At 38.9% G+C, this 16,806-nt stretch overlaps 1 protein-coding gene across 3 annotated transcripts; it reads left to right on the forward strand.

The window, feature by feature from the left end:
* The first annotated feature begins 7,165 nt into the window (after positions 1–7,165).
* On the forward strand, positions 7,166–14,965 carry SLITRK5 (SLIT and NTRK like family member 5). 3 transcript variants are annotated; one of them, XM_074299346.1, is made up of 2 exons: positions 7,166–8,138; positions 11,592–14,965. In XM_074299346.1, the coding sequence occupies exon 2, from the start codon at positions 11,600–11,602 to the stop codon at positions 14,486–14,488; it is 2,889 nt and encodes a 962-aa protein (XP_074155447.1). In that variant the 5' UTR covers positions 7,166–8,138; positions 11,592–11,599; the 3' UTR covers positions 14,489–14,965. The 3 variants fall into 3 exon arrangements, with proteins under 3 accessions (XP_074155447.1, XP_074155446.1, XP_074155448.1); XM_074299345.1 differs by lacking the exon at positions 7,166–8,138 and adding an exon at positions 8,743–8,857; XM_074299347.1 differs by lacking the exon at positions 7,166–8,138 and adding an exon at positions 8,767–8,857 and having other exon boundaries at positions 11,715–14,965.
* Positions 14,966–16,806: the final 1,841 nt, after the last annotated feature.

Consider the following 16,806-nt stretch of genomic DNA (forward strand, 5'->3'; position numbering starts at 1 on the left):
TAATCTGTATCTTAAGAAAATTAAGAGTCTGATAAAAATTAAGAGGGAATGTACTAAAGGCATTTGTGATGACATGCAAATATAAAGAAGAAGGTGGCATGTTGAGTGTAGGCAATAGGGAGCAGACCAGATTGACAAGAATGTAGAGTATATGAAATGAATATTTAATAGTTTTAGAAACCTAAAGAAGAACTTGATTGTGAAGAGCTTTAAGTACCATATTGAGAAGTTTGTCTTTTACCAATAATTTTACCAATAATCACTGAAAGATTTGGAATAGGAGGGATACAGTCAGATTTATTTTTTTGAAATATTAATTATATAGAGAGAATGCATTAAACAGAGAAAAGGGCAAAATCAACCTTCCATAGAAACAGAGAGGAGGTAGACATGAAACATTGTGGAGGTTTGAATGTTTATAGACTAAGGAGTATGGTTAAGGTAGAAGATAAGAACTTCCCAGATAAAAGAAAACCTGGGTGTTGAAGTTGGGGGAGAACATGTATTTATTAAGAGTCTACTATATGCTAAGAACAATGCTAAGCATGTTACATATATTACCTCATTGGATCCTTACAACAACCTTGTAAGGAACGTACTATTATTATGTACATTTTGCAATGGGGGAAATTGAAGCAGATAGAGATCAGGTGATTTGCCCAGAGTCACACAGCTAATCTGAGGGTGGATTTGAACTCAGGTTTTTCTGAATGTAAGTCCATCACTGTGCCACTTAGCTTTCTTTAAGAAGGATTACAATCTTCTCAAAATAATGATTCACTCTGCTCAGTGAATTTAAGGGGCACAATAATAAAAGCTATTTTGTGTACGTTGAATTTCTCAGTAATTAATCTGGTCAGATATGTCTCCAAAGTAGTTGGTTGAATATTTGGAACAGAACACAGGAAAAAAAATTAAAATTAAATATTATAATCATCTTAGAATGAAGTAATATAGGCAAAGGCAAAGGTGGTAGAAGGGGAAATGAAAAAGAAATGATGAATTCAAGAGTCACTTAGAAAAAAGAATCTACAAGTCTTGGTGACTGATTAAATATGAGATAAAGAAAGGGAAGAATCAAGTAGTCCTATGAGGGAAAGTGAACAATCTTAGTTAAAACAATTTCTGTCCAATCTACTAGAATTGTGCCACACACACACAAAAAAAAGAATGTGGACTACTTGCATTTTTGTTTTTCTTCCCAGGTTATTTTTACCTTCTGAATGCAATTCTTCTTGTGCAATAAGAAAACTGTACAGTTCTGCACACATATATTGTATTTAGGGTATACTATAACATATTTAACATGTATAAGACTGCCTGCCATCTAGGGGAGGGGTAGAGGGAGGGAAGGGAAAAGTTGGAACAGCAGTGAGTGCAAGGGATAATGATGTAAAAAATTACCCATGTATATGTACTGTCAATAAAAAGTTATAATAAAAATTTTTTTTAAAAAAGAATTGTGCCACAAAAATAATACTAACTTCTATCACTCTATAATTAAACTGAATTCAATCAAAATTTTCTTAAACAATTATATAGTACTTAAATGATTTTAATAATACACTAAGGCTGATTACTTTTCTATTGTTATTATTTCCCATGAGATTGCACTGTTTTCTACTTTTCTATCATGCTTCAGAAACCTCTTCACTATATGTATCACTTACTCTCCAGGACAATTACACTGGCCTCCTGGATGTTCCACTGACACTTTCATCTCTCAGATTAGGGCTTATTTATTTATTTATTTTGAAAGTCCTTCATTCCTGGAATGCTCTGCCTGTTCTGCTCTTTCAAGTGGCCTCCCTAACTTTCCTTAAGTCCCACAAAAAAAAAAAAAAAAAAAAAAAAAAAAAAAACTACAGTTAAACCTTCTACAGGAAGCCTTTATCAATCCTTATTAATCCTAGTGCCTTACCTTTATTTTTTTGTATTTCCTTATTTAGTTCTCTGTATGTATATTGTCTTCCTCATTATAAACTCTTGACAGCAGAAACTGTCTTTTGCTTCTTTTTGTACCCCTAGCACTTAGCACAGTACCAGATATAACAGGCCCTTATTAAATATTCATATATTGATATTAACATTTCAGATCTAGAACTAAAACCTGGGAAGAACGCATTCTTCTGCCTCTCCCTCTGATTAGGTGTCAAAGGCTTTTCCTAAAGCCTCTATCAGGATACCCAATCCAGAATCTTAATTTCCTACCAGACTACTAAATTGGGTACCTTGCCTCAATTGTCCTTTTTAGCTTCCTTTGTTGTGGTCGATGTTGTCTTCTCTATCATAATGTATACTTCTTGAGGGCAAGGATTATATTTCTTTTTGTTTGTTTGTATTTGTATTTCAATTAGTTTGCATTTGCATTCTAATTAGTACAGCAGTTACCATTTCTTATGGACTTAAAATTTTCTTATTGACTATTTGTAACCTAAAGAACTCAACTAAAGACTTCTTCAAATGACTCATCTAGGATAGGTCAAAATCTAGGAAGTTATATGGAAATGCCTGGCTTACATACTTGGAAATATTCATTTATTCACTCAGCAAAGATTTCTCAAGTATATATTATGTTCCAGGATTTGGACTAGGCACTAAGGATAAGAGACAAAAAAATTTCTACTTTCAAATAGTTTGCATAATATCAGAGGAAATCAACAAACACAGGTAACAAAGTGAAATTAGATTGATAAGTAAATAGGAAGTAACATATTGCCTAGAGCCTTTAGGAAACCTCTCATTCATATAAGAAGTCTCACTTGAGTTCTAGTTTCAAGGAATCCAAGAATTTAAGAAACATTGGTGAGAAGATAGTAAATTTCAGGCATGGAGAAAGCCTATGCAAAAGCCTGAAGTCAGGAAATTGTCTTATCCAGAGAATCATCATGTGTCTAGTTGGGCTGGACTAATGTATAATAAGCCTGAAAAAGTGGACTACATCCAGATTTTGAAGGGGTTTGAACCCCAAATAAAAGTTCTTTATTTTATGCTGAGGGCAGTAAGAAGTCACAGAACTTTCTTGAGCATCTTCAAACCTGGTTTTATCAAAAATCAATTTTGTAACTGTGTGAATGAAGAGGAAATGAAATGAGTAATGGTAGAGGCTATATGTCTGGTGTCGGAAGGTCAGCCTATCTAACTATGGAGAGTCTCATTTGGTCACAGGGTGAAGAAATTTTTGGTCCAGAGACCCTGAATTTTGTCATCAAATGAAAGCTCTGTTAGGTTCAAATTAGAAAGACTTGGTTTGTCTTCCATATAATATCACAGACTGATTTCAAAGTAACTCATTATCCGATAGAGATAAAGATTTTCAGCCACAACAATTCCAAAAAATTGTCCACTAAGGTATAGATTAAGTCAGAATGAAATAACTAATTCTTGAAAAAAAAAATGTGTCACCTACGGTGTTATTCTTCAAAATAGTAAATTCATAATGAGCAAATATTTTAGAAGACAGAGTAAAGTGGTTATCAAGCAAAAAAACGTAAGCTTCCTCCCTCTTGTGATTTTTACTTCCATTAGCCATACAACTCTAATAAAAACCTGCAGGTTATGTCTACACAAATATGAAAAAAGTCAATTTGGCTTAATACTCATCTTTTTAATAGTTAATTTGTATCTCATGATGATTAGTAAAATCTGTGACAATTGCAAGAAGAAGGAACTAGAGAGCAAAAAGAGAACCTGCCTAATTGCCTTGGTAAGTCTTTGGTCATTTTATCAGCCATATAGAGACACATTCATAGAAAAATGACATGTTTTTACTATATTGGAGAAATTTTTGTTTGCTACTGATAGACAACAGAAAAGCAATTTTCTACTTCATGGGATTTGTCTTTTGTTGTTATTTAATTGTATCATTTGGTTTTCCTATGAAATAAATTAAAATTACTAAATATCAGATGGTATAAAATTCTAGCAGCTACCATTCTCATAGTTCACCTATTAAAAATTAGAACAGTAAAAATCTGATCACTAACTAAGGTAATAAAGCTGAAAATTCAGGAGTAGATTCAAGCTGTGTTTCAGCATTGGTTTCTAATAATGACCAAATACCAGCCTGATATATCACCACTCCTATCCCCTTATCAATATAAATATGAGACTACCCACTTTGTCAAAAAAAAAAATGTTTTCAAGTGTTTCTTATTATAAAGGCAGAGACAGATCATGAGGAAGATGAAAACTACATAATTAGCAGTATATAAGAGATCATTTAACTGATGCATTTCATAGAAGGATTCCTCTTCTTAGTCTAAGTGCTTAGGAATATCATGACAGTATGTCCACACATCAAAATGAAAACACAATATATTTATATTGTTGTCATCTTAAAGTGTATTATAAATTCTAGATAGTCCATATGTTAGTTGTTGTGTGAATTTGCATTGGAATATTCAAGGGTCAAAGGAAGGCCACATGTTGTGCTAATTCTTGCCAAAAGCTTTTGTACCCATGAGATTTATTTATTCTAACACTAGACAGCTAGCTAACCACAAAATGAATGAAAAATTCTGAATCATAATCTGCACAGAAAATTCCACCCTCCAATAACAAATATGCATCACTTCCTAACATAAAATGCCTATTTATTTATGAATATGACAATTTTCTTGGGAAAGAAGTTGATTATTTTAATCATTTTCTGCTTCCAAAATGTGTGTGAACCTTGTATACTAATATATTTACATACCTTTTAATGTGTTTATGATCTTTCTGTGCTGTATACTATACTGAAGATTTAAAGAATGATTATTTGAAATCATATTGAAAAATTCCAGACAGACTGCATTGATAACTATTATACAATTCATTTGTTGCTTCTCCTGCTGCCACATCCAAGGGTCAAAGTCAAATAGGACTTTACAGATTATTAAATCTTTTTCCCTTATTCCTTTGATGTTATCTCCCTTCTACCTCCTCCTGTTATAGCCCCCTTTAGTGCTTAGTCGGTCCTTAAATAGCAGGGTTTTTTTTTTTTGTTGTTGTTTTGTTTTTTTGGTTTTTTTGCAAAGGGACATGTACAGCCACCTAGTGGTGAGAAATAAGGATAACTTATTTAATACTTCAGAAATAGGCTACTGGCTATTAGAATATATTTACACAATATAAAAAAGAAAATCTGAAATTTGGTTTTACTACTATTGCTCACAAAACATTTGTAAATCATATTTAAATTCAATTTTCAGTTATATCCATTTCCATTCTATATCACTATTTCATCTGAGTGGTTAGTCCCTCCACCCACAGATTACAATTTCCTTATATCAATAAACAATTTTATAAATTACTGCTCCACCCCAAAACAATAAAAGTGGCAACAACAACAATAACAATAAGAACAACAATCATGATCTTGACCTTATGATGATGAGAAATCAAATTTTTTATGAATTAAATAAAAGTTTCAAAAAATATATTTTTTAAAATGTCAATTTTCAAATGGAGGCAAATATTTGATCACAAATGCAATTATTCTGGCCTAATAACTTTATTTGTACCTAAGTGGCATAATTGAATAAAGTACTTTATGAGACCAAGAAATTTGATTGTCCTTGATAGAGACCACCATAATATATTTTGACAGAATTTTAAAATTAAATGTTAAAATTATTTGTCATGAAAAGTAATAAGTGACTTTATAAATGACCCAATAATATTTATCTTATTTTAAAATACTTGATTACTTTTGAACCTGTTGAAAAATTTTGATGATCAAGTGTTGATGAGAAAGTATAAAACTCTTTAATTTAAGGGGATGCTTGCATAAATATTTAGTTTAAACAGTGACATGTATCCTTAGGCCTAATATTTACAGAGAAAAGGAAAGTTCCTTGTTAATTTAACTTGAGCTTATATTGATATGGCATGCTTTTCTTAACTGCCATACCTGATGATTACCAATCTGTTGATATCTTTTTTTTCTCCCAGTCTTTTTTTATGCAGAGGTTTTATCTCCCATGCTAAATTTCAGTCCAGGATGAAATGAAAGCCTGTGTAGAAAAAATTCTAATCAACATTGTGGCATTCCAGCATAAAGAGATAGATGTGCCCACTCTTCCACACATAATGTACTCAGATATAACAATATTAGATTAATATAAAACTTGATTTTTTGCAGTTAATATTGTAGCATTTATAATATATATATGTATATGTATATACATATATAATATATATATGTATATACATATACATATATATATATTATATATTTACTGTAGCAAGCTTGATTCAAAGCTTCCACTAGGTAAGATGACACATTTATAATTAAATAAGTATAAATAGATTTTTCAATTGATTAAATCATTAAATCATTTAACTTAACTATAAAGGAAAATATGTAACCAGTATCTCCTAGGGTTACCATTTATCATAATCAATTGATAAACTATACTTGGTATAGACACAATCACAGCATACACTAAATTGTTAAGCAAGAGCTATATGATACTAATTTAACTGGTATCAGCAAAATATGTTTGGGTAGGGGTGGGGAGAAAGATCTGATTTCATAAAACTTTCATTTATTCAAAACTACTTACCCTGGAACTGAAAGTAATGGTTTTTAGCAGGTAACTCTTCAAGGAAATTCCCTCTCCATACATTCATTTAAAGGTTTTTCATTTCGTTTCGTTTTGTTTTAGTTCACAGACACACACACACACACACACACACATGCACACACACACACACATATATGTCTATGTCTCCATGTGGTAGTCACATACATATGTCTGGAAATCACACAAAATGACACATATAATCTGAAGGGGGAAAACCCTACAATTCATTTCCTTTTTAAAAAAGTTTTCGCTAGTCATCTAGAAAGCACTCTATGTGTATATATATATATACTCTTCCCCCCCATCTTTTTTTTTCCTTTTACATTGTACAGGATGTGAGTGACAATTCTAAATGGAAAGAAAAAACAACAACAACAACAACAACAATCTACACTGTATTGCCTATTCCTGAATACCACCAACTCTTATATTGTCGGCATTATTTCCACTCCCCCCTCCTTTCGGTAATCTGTACAGTCCCACGCTTAAGTTGTGCACATTTTCTCCAAGGCTCATCGCCTCCGCACAAGTATGATACCCAAGGAAGCTTTGGCTTCACACTTTGCAGTGCCGCCTAAGTAATCTGTCGCCCTATACTCCCATCTATCGGTCACCAAACGCCACAGCTATGCCCCAGCTCCAGCATGTCTGCAGCAGCTTGGTTAGAACTGCGCTCCATTATAAACAAGTGTATTAGACGGGGCCCCATGCTGTCTCTTGGCGAAAAAGCTTAGAGATATCGGAATCGCTTACTCTGCAGCCTCCTCCTCTGAAACGTAGGAAAAGAACAAGACTTTCTCCGACTTTTGCGCAGCGACGGGCACACAACATCGCTTTGCTTGTCCTCGAACCCCCAAAGGACGTCGGAAAGAGAAAGAAAGCTCCAACAAAAAAGAAAAATAAAATGAATCTAAATAGTGAATCTTGAAAGACGCTCCTTTCCCCTTGCTCAACTCCTGCCCGGGATGAAACGAAAAAGCAGCAAACGCTCGAGTCACTCAAATACTGATCAGGAAAAGAGGCTGCTACAACCGGAGCGGCGGCTGCTACAACCGGAACAGCGGCGGCGGCAGTAGGGGTAACAGCGGTGGCAGAGATAGCCGCCGCCACCACCGCTGGACCCTGGAGCTTGGAGTCGTCAGCTGTGGCATCTGGGGAGGAGAGAGCAGCAGCAGCAGGAGGAGGATCTGCTGCCTCCGCTGCCGCCGCCGCCCCAGCTGCTGCCACCAAGGGGGACTGGTGCCATCCTCTGCCCTTTCTCCTCACTACCATGTACAGTGTGCGCTGCAAAAAGAAGCGGAGAACCATGCAAGGACACAGTTACTTTTCTCTCCCTTTGGCCAGTCCCTGGGCGAGTGTAACTGACCAGGGGGAAATGGTGTGAAGAAGAAGAAAAAAAAAAAAAAAAAAAAAAAAGGAGGAACTGGGAGGGGGAGGGGAGGAAGAAAAGGAAACGAGGTCGGAGTCTGTATTTTTCTCGTTTTTTGCAAAGAAACCAGAGGAGGAGGCTTGAACGTGTGGCTGCTGCGGTTAGGGAGAAAGTTGATGCCTATTTCAATGAAAAGTGTGAGTACCAGCGGGGTATGCGTGTAAGAAACCCTGAGAGGAACTGGAGCTGTCCATTATTAAGGAGACTGTTGTGTAGTGGTGTGTATGTGTGTGTGTGTGTGTGTGTGTGTGTGTGTGTGTGTGTGTGTGTGTGTGTGTGTGTGTGTAGTGCTTGGTGAAGCTGACCGTCACGTTGTCAGCGAAAAGCTGTCTGTGCAGCCCTCTCTCCTCCCTTCGCCCCCCTCCCACGCTCTCCCTCCTTGCCTTGCCCCTCCCTCACGGTTTCTCTTCGGCTCGCCCTCCCCCCCTTTCCTCTCTAGTCTCTTTCGATCGCCCCTCGCTCTCCCTCTCCTTTCCCTCCCCCCCTCTCTCTTCTGCCTGGTTCTGGGGAGAGCGCCGAGAAGAGCAGCTCCGGGAGCCCCTAGGACCTCCGCCTCCGTCTGTGTGTGTGTGTGGCGGAGGCAGTAGAGGTGGCGGTGGCGGTGGCGGTGGCGGCGGCGGCGGTAGCGGCAGCGGTGGTGGTGGCTGAGGTGGTGGTGGCGGCTGTGGTGGTGGTGGCGGCTGCCGTGGAGGCTCCTTGTGTGTGGTGGTGTTTATGTGCATTCCTTATCCAACCTCCCCAACTGCATTGCTTGCCTCCTCTGGTCTTTGCTTCAGCTGCACACACGCAGCACACACCCCAAATAGACATTTTTAAGGGTGACTACGATGATTGGGCCCTGGAGATATAAGAATGAGTAAGTATGAGGTTTACTTTTTTTTTAAAAGGCGACTTTCTTTTTTTGGGGGGTGACTCCCCCTCCTCTCACATCACCCTTTCTTCCCTCCTTTCTTTTCTTTGGGGCGGGGGTGGGGGAGGGGTGGGAGTAGGGGAGGAATCTCTCTCCCTATAACTCTGGGTGCCGCTGCCCCGGCGGCGGCTGCTGCTGCCGCCGCTGTTCACTTTGGTAGCAGTGTCCGGCCAGGGTTTCCGCTGCTGCTGTCGGCGGGACTGAAAGCTCTTTAGTGCAGGATATGCAGTGCGGTAATCCAGGGTCTGAACTCTTTGGGGGCAAACCAAAAACAGTACCTCCCTCCATCTCCACCCCCAATTAAAAAGAACAATGTGAATCTCTCAGATCAGAGAAATAGCTGTGCACTGGGGCATTTAAATCCAAGTTGCGTCCCCGGGCCAGAATTTCAGCCTTCAAGAGCACATTCAACTTTATGTTCTTATTTTTCTATCTCCTTAGGAGGAAGGGGTTGTGATGAGGTTGGAAAAGCTCCTAGATCCTTATTAGTCATTATTGAATTAAAGTTGCAAATGACTGCGAGTTTAATATTGAACCGGTATATTTTGCAATGATCTTGGTTTTTTTGGTTTTTTGGGGTTTTTTTTGAAGGGGGAGGAGAGGGAGTGGAAAGGGTTGGAGAGGGCAAAGAGCTGGGGAGGGGGAGGGGAGCAAACACCGACTGAATGGATGAATGGATTTGATGGAGCGGAGAAAAGAAATTTCAAGGTAAATGTTTTGCTTTTATAGAGGGTGTCTGTGCTGTCTTTAGCAGTGAAGCGCTTTGCCTTTTGTGATTCCGAGCTAGTGAATACTTGAAATGTGCAATAATAATGTGTGTCTTCAAATGTCTTCCTGAATACATAAAAAATGTATATACATTTATCTTTGCACAAGTACATACACACACACACACACACACACACACACATACACATATTTAAGAGTTCTTTCTGACGTGTATAAAGTGTGAGGTATACTGCTTTGGATCCGTGTCACAAAAATCTCTTTGCAGTAATGAGATTTGGTTTCGGGTACTAGTCTGAATATCAGAGTTCAGTTATAAGTATTAAGGCTATGGCAAGGTTGACCAGAGAAAACCAGTATTTTTTTCTTTCAAGAACATAATGTTTTAGGGTGGGGAAAAGAGAAAATGGGCTATTTCTCTTCCCTCACTAACCCAACCAATGCAAGAATGCATAGACGTCCCTCTACCTATTTTCTTCCTTCTAACCCCCCCCCCCTCCTCGTGCTTTTAACATCCACAAGTAGAAAGTAGGAGGAAACATCAAGGAGATGGGGAGGATGGGAAGGGGGGGGAGAGTGGAGAGGAGGGAATCGGATTTGTTTCTGGCTAGATGAAATTCGGGTATTAAATCACTGACGTAGGTCACTGGGTAGTTCTCTTCTTTTTCTTCTTTCTAGTTGGGCTTTTAATCTGCTCAGGTGTCTTCTTCCTTGAAGGATGAAGATCACTGACAGCTATCGGTGCTTTATATTAAGCAACTCCAATGAGCGGAATGTTGGTAAGGAGGTATTTCCATGAGATCCATTTAGAGCTCTCCCCTGCTATCAAGCTAGTTTTTAATAAACATTGAAAGTAAACGCAGTCAGATACGGCTGAGGCTTTGGTGAAAATCCTAGAGATTTTACCATTTGGGCAAATTCTAGACGAGTGATTAGAATGTTCCCTTTAACTGAAAGCAGCTATAGGTATTCAAAAATTTCTGGTCTTCTTAATCTTTTATAGTCATTCCATCGTTTGCAACTATTTCTGTAGCTTTGAGTCTCAATATGGTAACATTGATACCATAATCAAAGATGGAAAGTCGACAAGTAAGCACTCCCGGAGAAGTACTGTTAAGTGGTGCAATTAGAAGGTTGATGTGCTTAATAGCGTTATTGGAAAAAGTCTATAATAAAAATGAATATCTTTATGTGTAGGTATGTACATACACATGAATACACACACACACATCTCCCCTACACTGACTTGACGCTATAGGTTATTATTTAAGAGCTGATCAGGGATTATTTTACTGCATTAATTTACCTTTTTTTGTTTGTTTGTTTTTGTCTTTTGAAAAGTATCCTTTGGGGTTTCTACACAGACATTTCCAACAATTGTCTAAAATAACCAAAGTTCTGTATATAGCACTTGGGGGGGGGGGGAGAAGGGGGACGGAGAAGACTTGTGGGAAAGACCTTACCCGTGCGCTGTTCACCAAAGTGGTTCTGAAAAAGAAAAAAAAGAGGGCTAGGTAATAAGTGAGGTGGGAAACCTCATAAAATGGTGCTCTTTTTCTCTTAAATTAGAGCCGTGAAACTGAACTGACAGCCATTTTATGTATATTTATGAGTTGATCTTGGGGGATTGGAGAAGGGAAGCAGATAAAATCCTGAAATGGGACAGTATCTAATATGACCTTATCTTTGAAAACATATCTTTCACTCAGAGTTGCAAATCAATCCTTTAATCACTGACACTTTTACAAAGTCTGGGAATTTAGATGTGTTTTTATATTTTTCTAGTCTCTATCAACAATAAATAAAGACCAAAAAAGAGACCCTATACAAACAACCTTCTTTTTCCAGAGTGTAGAAGGAAAATAAATTTAAAATAAGACTAACACTCCTGTTTAAAAAAAAAAAAAAAAAAAAATTGGTCATATTCTGTTGTTTTCTTTTGTTCTCCTTACAGGAGGTAAAATGTACCCTTGCTGCTCCACATTAACTTTGGAACAGGATCTCAACAGAAAAATGCATATCTGGATGCTGCAGACTATAGCGTTTGCTGTAACATCTCTCGTCTTTTCGTGTGCAGAAACCATCGATTATTATGGGGAAATTTGTGACAATGCATGTCCTTGTGAGGAGAAGGACGGAATCTTAACAGTGAGCTGTGAAAACAGGGGGATCATCAGCCTCGCAGAAATCAGCCCTCCACGATTTCCAGTCTACCACCTCTTGTTGTCTGGCAACCTTCTGAACCGTCTCTACCCCAATGAGTTTGTCAATTACACTGGGGCTTCAATTTTACATCTAGGAAGCAATGTCATCCAGGACATTGAGACAGGGGCATTTCATGGGCTTCGAGGTTTAAGGCGATTGCATCTGAATAATAATAAACTGGAACTACTAAGGGATGACACTTTCCTTGGATTGGAGAGTCTGGAGTATCTACAAGTCGATTACAATTACATCAGCGCCATTGAACCTAATGCTTTTGGCAAACTGCACTTGCTGCAGGTGCTGATCCTCAACGACAATCTTTTGTCGAGTTTACCCAACAACCTTTTCCGTTTTGTGCCCTTAACACATCTGGACCTTAGGGGCAACCGGTTGAAACTTCTACCCTACATAGGGTTGTTGCAGCATATGGATAAAGTTGTAGAATTACAGCTAGAAGAAAATCCTTGGAATTGTTCTTGTGAGTTGATCTCACTCAAGGATTGGTTGGACAGCATTTCCTACTCTGCTTTGGTAGGGGATGTGGTTTGTGAGACGCCTTTCAGGTTACATGGGCGGGACTTGGATGAAGTGTCGAAGCAGGAGCTTTGCCCAAGGAAACTCATCTCAGACTATGAAATGAGGCCCCAGACACCTTTGAGCACTACTGGGTATTTACACACCACCCCAGCCTCGGTCAATTCGGTGGCCACCTCTTCCTCTGCTGTTTACAAGCCTCCTCTGAAGCCTCCTAAAGGGACCCGCCAACCCAACAAACCCAGGATTCGCCCCACCTCCCGCCAGCCCTCTAAAGACTTGGCCTACAGCAATTATGGCCCCAGCATCGCCTACCAGACTAAATCGCCGGTGCCTTTGGAGTGTCCTACTGCGTGCTCTTGCAATCTTCAGATTTCTGACTTGGGCCTCAATGTTAACTGCCAGGAGAGGAAGATAGAAAGCATCTCTGAGCTTCAGCCCAAACCCTACAATCCCAAGAAGATGTACTTGACGGAGAACTACATCACAGTCGTTCGAAGGACTGATTTCCTGGAGGCGACAGGGCTAGACCTGCTGCATCTTGGAAATAATCGCATCTCAGTAATCCAGGACCGTGCTTTTGGGGATCTAACCAATCTGCGACGACTCTATCTTAATGGCAACCAGATTGAACGCCTGAACGCAGAGCTGTTCTATGGTCTACAGAGCTTGCAGTATCTCTTTCTACAGTACAATATTATCCGAGAGATCCACGCTGGGACCTTTGATACAGTCCCTAACCTACAGCTTTTGTTTTTAAACAACAACCTCTTGCAGGCCCTACCTGGGGGCATTTTTTCTGGCCTCACGCTGCTTAGGCTAAATCTAAGGAGCAATTACTTTTCTTCCTTGCCTGTGAGTGGAGTGTTGGATCAGCTGAAATCTCTTATTCAGATCGACTTGAATGATAACCCTTGGGATTGCACTTGTGACGTGGTGGGCATGAAGTTGTGGGTGGAGCAACTCAAAGTAGGGGTACTTGTAGATGAGGTCATCTGCAAGGCTCCCAAGAAGTTCGAGGAGACCGATATGAGGTCTATTAAGTCGGAGCTTTTGTGCCCAGACTATTCAGATGTGGTGGTTTCTACGCCTACTCCCTCCTCCATACAGATTCCACCACGAACCACATCCTTGCCCTCCAGTGTCAGATTCAACAGCACGGGTGCCACTGCTGGGGGTAGCTCTGGCAACAGCTCTTCAGTCCCCTTGTCTGTGCTGATCCTCAGCTTGCTGCTTGTCTTCATCATGTCAGTTTTTGTGGCTGCTGGGCTCTTTGTTCTGGTGATGAAAAGGAGAAAGAAGAACCAGAGCGATCACACCAGCACCAACAACTCCGACGTGAGTTCCTTCAACATGCAGTACAGTGTGTACAGTAGCAGCGGGGGCAGTAGCCACCACCATTCACATACACACCACAGGGGCCCAACCCTCCCTAAAGTGAAAACTCCCGCGGGCCACGTGTATGAATATATCCCACACCCACTGGGCCACATGTGCAAAAACCCCATCTACCGTTCCCGGGAGGGCAATTCTGTGGAAGATTACAAAGATCTGCACGAGCTCAAGGTCACCTACAGCAGTAATCACCATCTGCAGCCTCAACAGCAACAGCAGCAGCAGCCACAGCCTCAGCAGCAGCAGCAGCAGCAGCAGCCACAGCCTCAGCAGCAGCTGCAGTTACAGCAGGGTGATGAGGAGAGGCGGGAAAGCCACCACCTGCGGAGCCCCGCCTATAGTGTCAGTACCATTGAGCCGAGGGAGGAACTGCTGTCACCAATACAAGACGCTGATCGCTTTTACCGAGGCATTTTAGAACCCGATAAACACTGCTCGGCCACCACGGCTGGCAGTAGCCTCCCAGAATATCCTAAATTCCCTTGCAGCCCTGCTGCCTATACTTTCTCCCCCAACTATGACCTTAGGCGCCCCCATCAGTACTTACACCCAGGGGCTGGGGACAGCAGGCTCCGGGAAACGGTGCTCTATAGTCCCCCGAGTACTGTCTATGTAGAACCCAACAGGAATGAGTATCTGGAATTAAAAGCAAAACTAAACGTTGAGCCGGACTACCTCGAAGTGTTGGAAAAACAGACCACATTTAGCCAGTTCTAAAGGCAAACAAACTCCCCATAGAGCATTTGTATTTAAAACAAACACACGAACAAGCAAACACATGATGAACCGGTTTGATTGATTGTGTTGTTTCAACGTTTAGGGTGAAGTGCCTTGGCACAGGATTTTCAGCTTCGGCGAATGATACTGAAAGGGTGTGCAATTTCATTTTATTTTTACAAGTAGGAAATGTTTGCATAAGCTGGGCACAGCTCTTGCTCTTCTTATGTCAGTGGGGGAAAGAAGAGCTGTATGGAGGGCCATTTCTTCAGGTGACTTAAAGGTCGATGAAGTTTTTTGGTGGTGGGGAATACTTTTGTTTTTCAAAGACTGAAGGGCACAGATTTCCCCCTTTCCTCCTCCGATCCTTCATTCCCTCCCCCTTTAAGCCATGGGTGGTTATAAATGGCTTTTTTTGGAGAGAGATTAGCACACCTCGGATTTAATACAAGGTTTCTTTTCTTTTTTTTTTTTTTCTTTCTTTCTTTCTTTCTTTTTTTTTTTTTAAAGGATGTTTGTATGCTTTCTGGACATTTGAATTAAAAAAAAAAATTATGATCTTGAAAAGGATCAGCATAGATGTGGAAAAAAACATTAAAGAGTGCAGAGCTATATGATCCATAACTGGTTAGTCAAAATAACTTATTGATGAAATATACAAATATTTTATTGTAGCACCTATTTTTATATGCACATTTCCGTTTCTCTTTCCTTCACTATTTTAGTCAATGATTTGTTTGGAGTTTTATTTCCAATGCTAAAGTGACATCAGGAAGGCATCTAATCCTAAATTTTCTAGTATATATGACTAAATTTTAGTAGACAATCCAATCCACACAATTGGGTCTGAATTAAAAAAAAAATACTGCTACTTCCTCAACATATTAAAATATTATCTATTTGGGAAATTTGGACTGACTAGTGAGGGATATATGGAAATTGTAGATTTCAAGTGAGAAAGAAGGACTCTTCATCTAACCAACCAAAATATAATAATTTGACTACTATTGTAGCCAATTTCTGATTGTTTAGGCAAATACAGTTGCACTTGTACAGATCCATTTGTGGACTGGCACCTTAGAACACCAAAAAATGGACTGTGCAAATTTATATATGATCTTTACCCCTTTGGGCATCAGGCAATGAATTACCATAAATATGGATCACTGTAAGATGGGGCTACTGGTGTCTCATATATATCTCAGCACATGAAATTTTAATAGTTTATGAATACATACTAGATAACTATTTCAAATATGAGAAAATGAAGTAATAATTACCTGTAGTCCAAAATATCTAAACCAGAGACCAATGAATCTCCAAATTTAACAAGATAGAGGGCATAGGAGCTAATCCCCCTAGGCATAATTTAAACAATTCCTTGAAAACTTATGGGGAGTTAATACACTATAATCATCAGTTCTGGGCTTGAGGGAGCTAGAAATTTCTAAATGTGTCACTAATTTGCTTATTGGTGAAATTTCAAATTTACATTTTTTTTCCATTCTTAAGTGTCCATTTAATACATGGAACAGGGTAAGTAATGTTGCTTTACACAGGTTTATTGAAATTCTATGTAGGCTATCATGATTTTTTTCTTTTTCTTTTCTTATTCAGTCATCAGTTTGCCATTGTGTCAATATTTCAAATTATATAAATTTATATTCAAAGGTTATAATGAATCTTGTGGCTGAGTTTGAACTTTACTTTTAAATGTTCGAAATACAGGTGACTACATATCTGTTATCTATTAACCTTGGGACAACATTTAGCCAGTACATTGGTCTTTGTCTTACAGGGCTTAACCTGCTTGTTTGAGGTAATTTGGATTGTAAAGGTTTGTAAATTTCATTCTGTCTTTGGTGGCTCTCTCAACCAATAACCTTAAATGGAATGTGTCAGAAGATCAAGGGTAGTCCATGAACCTGAATGTGCAAGAAGCACTTTACCCACAACGAGGCACCATCCACCAGTGAGTAAATTGACAGCAATTAATTGAATTTAGAATAAATGGGTGGTCACATCCTCCCTGAGGAAAAATAAAAAACAAATAACCAACTTTCCAATCCCTCAGTTCAAAAACAAAAACTAAAATCTCATACTACCTCTTCTAATATCAGTATGCTCCTATATATATTTCCTTCTTTTATTTTTAAAGCATTTTTTTCCCTTTATATACATGCTTAGCAAGGGGGAGGGGGCGGTTTCATGCTAAGATCATGAAAAAAAATGTCCTCCTCATTTGTCTACTCAGTATTTGATTCATTATTAGGAAAAACAATGAACAATATTATTTGGTATCATAATGGAAATGTATG

This window comes from Sminthopsis crassicaudata, chromosome 3 (assembly GCF_048593235.1).
Source record: "Sminthopsis crassicaudata isolate SCR6 chromosome 3, ASM4859323v1, whole genome shotgun sequence".
Classification (NCBI taxonomy): Eukaryota; Metazoa; Chordata; class Mammalia; order Dasyuromorphia; family Dasyuridae; genus Sminthopsis; species Sminthopsis crassicaudata.